This window comes from Acartia tonsa, chromosome 3, assembly GCF_053477335.1.
Source record: "Acartia tonsa isolate MP-2025a chromosome 3, ASM5347733v1, whole genome shotgun sequence".
NCBI classification, from domain to species: domain Eukaryota; kingdom Metazoa; phylum Arthropoda; class Copepoda; order Calanoida; family Acartiidae; genus Acartia; species Acartia tonsa.
In genome coordinates, this window is record NC_137262.1 from 16588967 (window position 1) to 16600788 (window position 11822).

The 11822-nt window shown below is 29.0% G+C and overlaps 2 protein-coding genes across 2 annotated transcripts; both read right to left on the minus strand.

Moving 5' to 3' along the window:
• Positions 1-73: 73 nt before the first annotated feature.
• Positions 74-2682, minus strand: LOC145314784 (rho guanine nucleotide exchange factor 12-like). The gene is made up of 5 exons (XM_080154862.1): positions 2655-2682; positions 1686-1780; positions 785-916; positions 351-477; positions 74-212 (listed from the first exon to the last, which is right to left on the minus strand). The coding sequence occupies exons 1-5, from the start codon at positions 2680-2682 to the stop codon at positions 133-135; spliced, it is 462 nt and encodes a 153-aa protein (XP_080010988.1). The 3' UTR covers positions 74-132.
• Positions 2683-3758: 1076 nt separating this feature from the next.
• Positions 3759-7315, minus strand: LOC145315132 (rho guanine nucleotide exchange factor 11-like). Its single transcript, XM_080155179.1, has 7 exons — positions 7222-7315; positions 6621-6693; positions 6215-6285; positions 5431-5479; positions 5138-5259; positions 4843-4929; positions 3759-3877 (listed from the first exon to the last, which is right to left on the minus strand). Exons 1-7 carry the CDS (start codon positions 7270-7272, stop codon positions 3779-3781), a joined length of 552 nt encoding a protein of 183 aa, XP_080011305.1. The 5' UTR covers positions 7273-7315; the 3' UTR covers positions 3759-3778.
• Positions 7316-11822: the final 4507 nt, after the last annotated feature.

An 11822-nucleotide genomic window follows, 5' to 3' on the forward strand; every position in this document is an offset into this window, starting at 1 on the left:
GAAAGTTTATATGGCACCCTAAATAAATTTTAAGGTTGCATTTTTTTAAAAGTGTGGTGGGAGGGGGGGCGTAAACACCTCTTCCCCACCTCTTGGACATCTTGGTTCTGTCATACTATTTGTTATCATATCTTATGTCACAATTCCTGGCAGGTATAGATTTTTACAATCATCATAGCTACTCTTTTCAACACATCCTTGTTTATCCAATCCTAAAATACATGAGCATAAATATGATGGCATACAGGCAAGAATGTCATTATCTGAGCACCAAAACTTTATAACTTCTGTAAATCATTAACTGCAAATAGTTTAGACTATATATAGCAAAGGTAGTGTAAAATGATAACCTGAAGTATCCAAGCTGTTCTGAATATCATAAAGAACATTCTTGTTTTGATCCATGGCCATCATTTCATTGATTTTCTTCAAGATTCTTTTTGTTTTCTGTAATGCCACGGCCACTGATACAAATTCCTAAAGGAAGTTAAGTTTAAGAGTGATAAAAGATGTGAATTTAGCGACATAATACTTGACAGAAGTTTAAACTAAAACTTTTCTAAATCTTGGTTTAATCATAATTTTAATTTTATCATTGATTATTAGGATTTAGAGGAAGCTTCATAAAAAAGGGTAAAGACAAAATAATAGCTAGATTAATGCTTAACATCGCCTAACCCTTAAGAAATACTTCCAAAGTCAGAATTTTTATTTACAATATCAAATTTCCAGTAGCGAATCTTACTAATATTTGTCTTTTGATCTGCTTGTCATGCAGACTAACCTTAATGTCATCAGCTTTGGTATATTTAAGAATTTGTTCAAGTAGAAGGGGATACTTGACTAGTCTCTGATGTTCCACGGAGAGAAGGGTGTGCAGCTCGTGGCGACGACATAGGATGTTCTTCTCTTGTTCCTAAATGATAACAATTTATTTTAAAAATAATGTTTACAATAATAACTTTCAGTTCAAATTCTAAATGTTGTTAATGGAAACATTTGGACATCGCTAGTTTGTACAATCCAATTAAAATTTTATGAAAATCAACAAAGTTTTAAGCCAATGAATTTTAGAACTTTGGGAACAATTTCGATTTACAGCCCACTTTCCCTTCGGTCTCACTCCCTGTTAACGTCAATAAGTAGATCAGTAATAATATTTTATATTTTAAAAGGAACAGCTAAGTATCAAACAGTAAAGATGATATTTTTTTTTGAAAATATTGAAAATGAATAATTAAAATGGAAAAGAATTAAGACGTGGTTTGTTAAAAAAGTCCTTAACTATCAGACTAATAATTTTTTTTAAACTGACATAAATTTGAATGCAGACAGAGCGCGAAGTAAAGATTGACAAAGATTATATGCACCTGATTTCCCATAAAAATTATAGGGACAAATCCTTTTTTTTAAAGTAGGCTATCCTAGGAAATTTTTTGGACTTGAACAAATGTGTACAATAACTTTAGAACTATGTGATAAAAAGTAAATTTTTAACAGCGCAGTTACTCTTTTATGTCATTACAAAAAATCACTTTTTGACGGATTTTTTATTCTAAAATGGAAATAAAACTATCTTGAACTAGATTTCATGTGATAAAGTTATCAAATGCTTTGTTTATAGGGAATATATTTACCAAACGACTTACTGCGTTATATTAAGAAGAGATTCGCCATTTTTTTACCTGTAAAAACAAATCTAGTTTGTTATCCCTTCCTCTAATTTTCTTTAACTCTATAACACTCGTATTCTGATTCTTTATAAACTCTCCAAATACATCTTTTAATAATATTCATATTTTAAAAATAATCATTTACTGGAATTTTCTTTAATTTTATAGTCTAGTACTTTGATATTTAATTACATTTATCAAATTTTTAGATACTTAGTGTCTTTAAAAGAGTTCTTTTTATTTAATTAGTAGCTTTCAAGGATGAGGGAAAGAGCAGAAAAATAGCCTAAAACAATCCACAGGGTTCATTTAGAAATATGTACAATAGTTAAAAACCTGTGGAGCTATGTAATCTTTCCCTTTCCTCTTTACGAGATCTAAACAGACAAATAAAATACTAACTTCTCTTATATCAGATTGATTGGCTCATAGCATATTTGGGCTCTGTGTTTGAGGGGGGGGGGGATTTAAAAAAAACTTTAAATCATCACTGAACTGATGTGAAGCTGATGTAAAAAAGGAGAACTCAACTATTAAGCTACGGGTTGTCAACATTAGCTGTAGAAAAACATTGCTCCTAATGATTTTCTTTTCTATATTTGAGTATTACTATTAAGTGAATTTTTCGGAAATTCCATAGGCATAACTTTCTTTCCCTTTACATACTTTTCACACTTAATAGATAGAGACAGATATAGGTATTCTAATCAATAAAGTATTCAAAGTTTTGTATATGTTTGATTATGTATTTGGCTATAACTCTTTCAAAAATGCTTACATAACAGACCTTTTTTTGACCTAAGATACTGAAACAGTTTCTTTACAAGCCCAAGCAATCAGTCTTGAAATATCTTTCTATTTTGTGGAATCTTGGGTCGTAAAAGGTATCTTTTGTTGAATTTTGACAGAGTTATGGCCAAATACATGATCAAACATATAAAAAACTAACTGACTTTAGATAGAGGAACAGGACAGGCATACAAAGATTTGGACAAAACTTGTTTCCCATTATGATGAATTGAGAAATCAAAATAAGCAAATGCTAAATAACAGTACGGCAATAAAGTTTTAAATTGCAAATTAAAATCAGATTGTGATTTAACTTTTGATATAACCCATAATTAGAATATTCTTAAAATAATATAACAGGTTGTAATCAAATTATTTAACTTTCGCCACTCTATTATACTGTGGATTTTTTTTACAAAATAAGTTTATTTTCTTTGAAATTGCTTGAAAAGATTTTTATCTTTTCTAGAAAATCATATTTATATTCTGTATAGATAGGGGGAATCTAAATTTATAGGTCATAACTCAAAGTATTATTATTATAAATAAAGTTTCAATATCATTAGATTTTTTTGTGTTTGTCGGTTGGTTAGAAAATGTATTGGTAGGTGGTGCATTAGAAAGCTGTAAATTCTTAAGATTTAAATGCATTAGTGTCCTTCCTCTTTTTGTGTTTGTTAAAAGCAATATGGTTATCGTCATTTTTTTATGCTTAAATATTTGTTTGATTTGTGCTATACTATAATGGTTAATTTTATTATATGGCAAATGTAAATGTAAATTTTTGTTTCCTTTCAGGCGAAGTTTTAAGTTTAGTTTATGATCAATTATTTTCAAATTGTATAATCGTTTTTTATTTAAGAAAGTAAAATTCCTCAAAGTTCTGATGTTAGGATTAAACAAACGTCACTTTTGCAAAGTTTAGTTAAACATACATGGAAAACAAGGATGATGAAATACAAATACGTTTCTTTCCCATTGCTTTTTCATTGGACAACTTTTTTGCCCTAAATGTGAAGAAGAACAGACATTAATAAATGCAGAGAGACACCTCGTTACTTTAATTAATACCAGTTCCTAATATAACACTGCACTGCAACAAGATACAACAAGCGTAGCATCTCCATAATCAAGTCCTAAGTAAGTTTTTATTGAACAGTATTCTGTAATTAAGCAGTTTTACACCAATTTTGTTTCAACTTGTACATTCATTTTCTGCTCATTCAGTTCCGACACTCAACCAGAGTTAATGTTCGTTTGTCCAACTGTTTCAGAGCTTCGCTTGTATAGATGTTGTCATCCTTGTTTATAATTATCTACATACTAAATGTGAATATTCCTATTAGAGTATGAGAGGATGAGCAGAAAAATAGGCTCGACATCAAACTTGAAAATCGCTTCACTGGAAATCCATCCTAAACAATTTAAATAGTTTAAAACAGGGCTCGGAAGCGGCGCGTCAGCCGCTATTAAAGAGCGATTTTCATAATTAGATCAGGATTAGAATTAAAAGGTTGATTTCCATATGGCATACAGGCCACTGCCGAGCTTTGGTTTAAAACATCATTAATTATAAAAAAATCTTTTTGTAAACATTTTCAGTCGAATTCCTTTTTCAAGGTACAAAGTTAGCTAAACTTCTCACGTAAAATAGTGTATCCTCAATGGTAAAATCTTTTTATATACGAATGATAAATAAGAATAAAACAAATAAAAGTAGAAAGTAAAAACTTTTATTTTATCAAATTTATGATTCTCTTTAATCAACCAAATTGACTGGGTGTGAAGGTGAATAGTAAAAATATAGAATGAGGTCATGGTTCATGGACAGGACTTATCTTTTTTTATATAGTTTTTGGTCTAGGCATGGACATTATAATGTTGTTTGCTTTGATACCATTCTTAGTTAATTCGGTTAATTTTAGGGCAGTATTTAAGGCAAATAATTGAGAAAATGATGCTGATTATTGACTAACTGGCATCCTAAGTTGAATAAAAATATAGGCGGCTGTTGTTGAATTCTCATTAATTATAATGGATTTTTTCTCAATTGTGACGTGTTTAATTTGATGATTAAGACATGATTTTAATGAATTAATATATCAGTTTACATACACAACTTCTGTAATGTTCTTTATCGCATCGTATTATAGACAACTTTCCACAGTTATTAAAATAAAAAATTATAAGATTAATTCTAGTTATTTTAGTCCCGAGAGGCCCAGGCCAACTAAATTGTTATTGATTTTACGAGTTTTGAATTTATTATTAGTTGAAATACAAAACAGTACATGCATTTTAGTCCCGAGACTATGACCAAGAACTGGTTCTAATCCAGCTGACATTAATCGGTTTTGAAGCCATACTGGAAAAACTTTACCTGTATAATTATCTTGATTTCTTTGATAAAGGATCTGTGTACATCTAAAACTTCAGGAAGGTTTTTGAATAATCGCTGGTGAAAATCCTTAAAAAATTATTTCATTTTTGTCAATTTTAAAAATATCTTTTGTTATTATATATTTGTTGTTGGTTTGATAATTTATAGATTTAGCTGGAGGTCCGATTGACCAACACTTGAAACCAATAAAAGCATACATTTTAGTGCACTGAAGTGAAAGCTGACAAACAGACTGATCAATTCCAAGACTTATAGAATATATCCGTGCATCTACCTTTGATATAATTTCATTGTTCTTTAGAGGTGTATAGAATAGGTCATGCAGAGCATTTAGATTCTTTACATGGGAGATCTCGGTTGTAAAAAACTCATTGATCACATCTTGCCTCTTTAACTCTTAACATAAATAGAAAAAAACTTTATTTTCATTACAAAATTGTTAGATTTAAATTTTTTTTGCATTAATAAAATATAGTTAAAAAGAAGTAATATACAAAAATCTATATTATATATTGATTAGAAGGCAAAAGAACAGATACGTTTATGTAAATCTGTAAAATGTTTTACCTGATACGGCAATTTCTTCAATATTTATGGAATCTCTCCAATTAAACGACTTAAATATAAAAATTAATTGTTTCTTATTAAAAAAAAGTACCTATATGTTTATAGATGTGTATTTGTAGAGGAATTAATCAAAAATAAGGTAAGATTGAATAAATGTTTAATTCTTTTAGATGATCATAATATAATTTCTAAAATATGTGGAAAGATTACTTAATCTCCATTGACTTATCCTTGCATCCTATAATTGAATTAAGTACTAATCTAAGAATGTTATCAAATGCTTTGCTAATTTCTAGGTTACATAAAAACACACATTTTTGTTATAGATATAATAGTTCGGAATAAAAAGTTATTAGTTACAATTGTATGTTAATTAAATACACATAAATATGAAACAAACTAAAAATATTTAAAAACTTTTCAAGCCTGTTGAAAATGATTTTTATCAATGTATTTGTATACTATCGGCTTCTAGGGGCACTTTAAAGGGGTGGAAGAGTCGACCCCATCAGCATCGATTTTAGATTTAATTTTTTTTTCCAATGAGCTATTTCTCTCGTAAGAATGGTGGTACCCTCCTCCAATATAGTCATAAACATTTCCTGGACCTATAAGAAGCTAAACTGTAAAGTAAAAACATATCCCTTAGCGGTGAGCGAGATCTTTCGGTACAGACAGATAGACACAAACAACAAATTGACATTATCTCACTTCCATACAATGATATTTGATTAGTTTTATTTTAGATTACTGATCCTTATCTCTGCAATAATGAAAAACTTGCCTCATAATCATTGTCATCTGATTTCTGTTTATCTGGACTGGAGTTATTCTGCTTTGGAGCATTTACATTCCCTTAATTCGTCATAGAATATTATTAAAATGCTTATGAAAATATATTCCAAACCCATTTGAAAATTTATTGAATTATTTTACTTCCATGGACCTGTTTTATCTTCTATTCTGTGCTTTAACATTGACCTAAACTTTTATTGGAAAAAAAGCTTATTTCTTTTTATTTTTCCTAACATAACAAACTTTAAAAGATAAAGATTATAATCCTAAATATATTAACATTATTAAAAACAAACTTTTATTACTAAATCTGGTTACTACAGTTCAGAAGAGTTAAGTTTTAATAATGTTTTTATCATTGCTTGTTAATATAAAATCTCTAATATTCCTTGCACCTAAAGAAGATTCCTCTGTACCAGGAACAGGTGTGGGTGGGGGTGCTGAGGTTGTGGTGGGTGTTTGGGGTCCCTATATAACCGTATGGTTACTTCCAATCAATTTTAAATGATAAAATACTAATTTAATTTTCCGGTTTCGTCGTTTTTTCACAGTAGCCTTTCTCCTATTTCTAGCCCCTGCGGGGGGCTCTAGCCCTGCGGGGCAAAAATTAACATTTACTTAACCTAACCTAACCTAAAATAACCCTTCAAAAGCTACTGTTAAAATACGATGAAACCGGCAACTTCATCTTTCCATGATCCATCATTTCTATAAAAAATGGATGTTGAATGTGAAAATATATTTAGAAGAAGTTGTAGGTATATTTATTGCAACTGACGTTTAACATTTTACATATTTAACGTGTGTAAGTCTTCTTATAATGTTAATGAATTAGAAAAAAGGTACACAAATCTTTGTTTATTTTCTTTTTAAAAACGAAATATATTAATACATTTTAGAGTAAATATCTAATATTTTTTGATTTCATAAATTTTCTAATTTATTCGAGAAAATGATTAAATTTTATTTTTTTTAGCTAATTATTTCTAAAGTAACCTTTTCCTGTTCAAATGGAGGCAAACCAACAACAGATAATTTTTTCATCATTTAATAAAGCTTCAATTGTTTTCTTTTAGATTTATTTTCATCTAAAAAAGTTTATTAATAATTGCATATTTTGTTTTGAATTCTAATCATAAGAGAACACTTTAATCATTACTCTCATTATTTTTATATTTTTTTTTATTTTAGCTTTATTTTAAAAAAATTTCTTACATGTTTTAAAGTACGAAAATGTACAAAGTACAGATAATGGCATCTAAGATTAATGGGGTAAAAGTATTACAGTTTTCAAACTTGGTGAAAAATGTTTCAACGGTTAAAAATTTTCTCTGTGTATTCTGAAAAAAATAATGTAAATATAAGTTGAACGATGTCTGTTTAATTGTTTAATATATATTTAACACACATAACTGTTTCTCTAAGTTACTAATTAACATTTTACTTTGACATTGTTAGTTAGGACATTAACTTATTAATATTTCTTTTAACTGTTATTAATCACCTTTAATTAGTCCAACTTGTCACTACAATATTCATTTTTCACAACTACAGTTGAATTGTATTATAAATAAATAACTGTATTGATATTTTGTTTAGTTCCACAGCTACTCTAAAATTAAATTTTACTTAACAATATTGCTTAAAATTCTATTTTACTCCAACGCCAAACAGACTAACACACAAATACACTTCCAAGGCAAATGTAATTTTGGTCGTAGTTCAAATTAAGGTAAATTATTTGTTTTAAAACCTTTGCTGAAACTTTCTGCCATCTTAACTTTATATTTATTAATCATAGAACAACTCCGTTTTACTGTTTTAATTTCATAATATATTTGTTAGTGTTTTGTTTTTGCGGTACTTGCCTGGATATACTTGTCCTTGTTTTATCATAATATTAATTTTGATAACAGCTGAAACGTAATGAGTCAAAATATTCAGTGATTCAGATATACGACAATGAAAATTAAACAATATTCCTCCAAAAAATTATATAAGATTAGAGGAAACAAGGATTGGAAATTGTTTAAATCGGTATTAACTCCTCCCCCCCCCCCCCCTGCAAATATAAATTTAACAAAATGTAATCAATTTATAATTGGTTTGTAAATTTTAGGTCAATTTGACTTTATCATAGCCTTCGGTTTCACTTAGGTTAATGGAAATTTGATTTAAGTGTTTTGTTGGTATGATACATATACACGAATTTCTAAAATGACTTGACTGTAAGGTCTACAATTTTCAGAGTAGCTTTAGAAGAGTTTAGGCTTTTTAGTAGGAGATTAGTCATCCAACGCTCGAGATAAAAACATAAAACTTTACATAAAAATACTTATAACTAAAAATGTCCACCTTGCCACTTTTAGGGGCTTGGGACGTAGTCACTAGCTCATAAAAAGCAAAAATATCATTACCAACAAAATTACAATATTAGAGTAGCTTTATAAAGTTTTAGACTATTTTTGGGGGAATATTGGTCATTTATAACAAATCCTTAAAACAGAAAAGTCCCCTTTGCGACTCTAAAAGGCTTGGGACGTAGTCACTAGCTGACAAACAGTAAAAATATCATTATCAACAAAACTAAAAATATTAAAAAATAAACTAAAATAAATGTTTATCATATATTTAATATAGAGTATTATCATACTAATATCAATGTTTATTTAGAAAATAGATGTCAAATACAAGGCAAACATGACTAATAACTATGGGAACACACAAAAAGCTTGAGCTAATACTGGCTAATATTGTGAGTAATGTGTTGTGCGATAATATACTGAAGTTTTCAAAGAGACTCAACAAAATAAAGAGAGCTTATACAAAATATACATATATAGGATGTTTCTTAAAAATAGAAAATATTTTTTTTTATCTAAATCTCAAATTACTGATTTGGTATTACTTTCACTTGATTTGGCTTTTACTTTCATAAAAACCTTGTTATAATTTTATTTAGCTATATTTTCCCAGTTTTTACTGTATAATCCTTTAATATTGTATTTTAATTGTAGGAAAATATCGTCAGCTTTGCTTACAAATCTTAGGTTGATGATTACCCCAATCAAGTAATAACCAAGTATTGCAATCACAAACTATTACTCTAAGATTTGTTAGCTTGCGCCCTAAAAAAATAAGTGTTTTTTACATGTCAAATTCTTTTAGAAACAACACTCAAAATATTGAAATAATAAGATATTTTTTTGTAAAAATGTAGATACTTCAAAATTACGTAAGTCACCTATACATGTTTAAACATTTAGTACCGAAAATATAACTTATAAATCTTTCTCAACGGATGAATGTAACGTCGCTACGTTTTTTTTCCATCATATTTGTAAACACATCTCTATCCCACCTGCGAATTTTTAATTAGTCAATAGCCAAATAAACACAAACAATATGTAGAGTAGCTTAACTGCAAGAAAAATATATTGTTGCTGCTTTGTACGTGAACCTTTACAGGAAGGGTGAGGATAAGGTTATAAACTAGGGGGAGAGGGGCACGTATGTTTACGCTCTTATCTAAGTGACTGAGTGAATATCTATCTATACATAATTTTATGCAATTCCTATATGTGAGTCGTGTATAGTTTTGATTTTCATATTTTGTAAGACTCTCTTTTGAGTACCGATGCTTTTCTACAGAGTGTGCAAAATCAAATAAAATCTTTCCACAATGCTGATCTATAAAACATGAATCTTGAATTTAGGCAATTTAATATACATTTTTAAAAACGTTGCATTGCTATAAGCTGCAGTTTAATTTTCATATATGTATAGGTAGCTGCAAACACCCAATAAACTAGCTACTGCAGATTGATTAAAATTAGCGTAATTGTCTTTGACTGATTACTCCTTTACTTTATTAACTGAATGCTACTTCATTATTGTTTAAAAGATTAGTTTTCTGATAAATTTAGACTAATACAACCATAAAGTTTCACATTTAAACAAATAGTCTGATATATAGTACTGATAATTTAACGTAAGATTCACATTAATAAAATAATTATTTTACGATTTATGTTAGCACAAGAACTTATTTAGGCTTAGAGCTTAAAGTTCTGTCCTGAATAGTGTATGTATGATTTGTGTTTACCCAAAATGTTGCCTGGTACAACGAATATTATTTCTGCGTAACACAGCAATTTTACTCTTAGCAAAACTCAAAACATTTAAGCTATTAAGCAAGGAATAAATATTATAAGGTAGGAAATACTTTTAAACATAGGCTATTTGGCTAGGAATACTTATGATAGGTATGTAATTTTACTTTTAGCAAAGCTAGCTAGTTAAAATACAGATTAAACAAGGTTGACAACATTCATAGGTATCGAAGTGCAGGGATAAAACATTAATATAACATAATAGAAAGTAGCTTTCAAAGTGGGTTTTATAATAGATGCTTATTGGTCAGTAGAATATAAGAATAGTTATTTCTTTCATCGTATTATAAACGGCTTTCCGCGGATATAGAATGTACAATTATAAGATTAAAACTAGTTTTTTTAGCCCCGTGGTGCCGAAGGCACCGGCTAAAAAAACTAGTTTCAATCTTATGATTGTACATTTCTATATTCGTAGAAAACTGGATATAATACGATGCTAGACATAGTTTTTTCGTATGGATGAGATCCGGTTCCTATCCACCGGATTCGAATGAATACGAGAAAGACTAAACTACATAACTTTTGTGTCACTTTTGAGGAAGACGATTCCTATATGACGTCATATAAAGGAAAAGAAAAAGGGAAGGGGGGAAGAAAATCTCTTCAAAAGAGATGGGAGAAAAGGGAATCGTCTTTCTCAAAAGTGACACAAAAGTTATGTAGTTTAGTCTTTCTCGTAGAATATGTTTTGAGCTGAATACCCTATAAAGTCCGAGGAAATAACAGAACTTCTTTATACTGACAGACAGACAGAAAAAAGAGTAAAAGAGTTATTGAAAAGCTATGCTAGAAAATTGATGTAATTTTTTAAAAAGAATTAAAATTCTGAAGAAAAAATAAAGTTTCGTCTTTTAAGTAAATACATATATCAAATATAAATAAGCTATTAAAGAGAATTTAAAGAGAAAAATATGATAGGAGAGATAGATTGCGAGATAGAAAGAGGGATATATATCTGTAGATAGAGAGAAAGGGAAGAAAAAGAGAGTAATAGAAAGGTGGAAAATAATTTTGAAAGGTCACCATGCGCCGTCAGAAGGTGTAAATATGCGCCTTTAATTCCGCTGAACTTTACGAGGGAATGCATAAGAAACTGCTTTTACTCGCAAAAAGAGCCAAATAGTTAGATCACCTAAATTTTCTTATTAATGCAATACCTAGTTTAAGATCAATATCATATCTTTAAGTGTAAGTATTTTAGTATTATAAATAAGGAATCTTCTTGCTAATGATTAAAAAAGAATTCTTTTAATATTCCTAGGTTTCAATTGTTTGATTTGTTAAGCCTATCATTTATGAACTTTGGCATTCTTGGTATGTTTCGGTACAACGGCATTTGGCTGGCCGTTTACCAGATCTTTACGTACAGACGTACGAAACCTGCTACTTCCCACAAGAGACAAAACCAGCATAGTTACTAAT

What these genes read in the sequence shown, in the direction of transcription:
- LOC145315132 (XM_080155179.1), bottom strand. Translation starts at nt 7,272, where the DNA reads ATGATGAAAAAATTATCTGTTGTTGGTTTGCCTCCATTTGAACAGGAA. An exon ending in TACAGAGGAATCTTCTTTAG is followed by an intron (nt 6,286 to 6,620) that starts GTGCAAGGAATA and finishes TGACGAATTAAG; the next exon opens with GGAATGTAAATGCTCCAAAG. An exon ending in ACAATGAAATTATATCAAAG is followed by an intron (nt 4,930 to 5,137) that starts GTAGATGCACGG and finishes TAATTTTTTAAG; the next exon opens with GATTTTCACCAGCGATTATT.
- LOC145314784 (XM_080154862.1), bottom strand. Translation starts at nt 2,682, where the DNA reads ATGGGAAACAAGTTTTGTCCAAATCTTT. An exon ending in CAAGTTTTGTCCAAATCTTT is followed by an intron (nt 1,781 to 2,654) that starts GTATGCCTGTCC and finishes TATTATTAAAAG; the next exon opens with ATGTATTTGGAGAGTTTATA. An exon ending in AACTAGATTTGTTTTTACAG is followed by an intron (nt 917 to 1,685) that starts GTAAAAAAATGG and finishes GTTATCATTTAG; the next exon opens with GAACAAGAGAAGAACATCCT.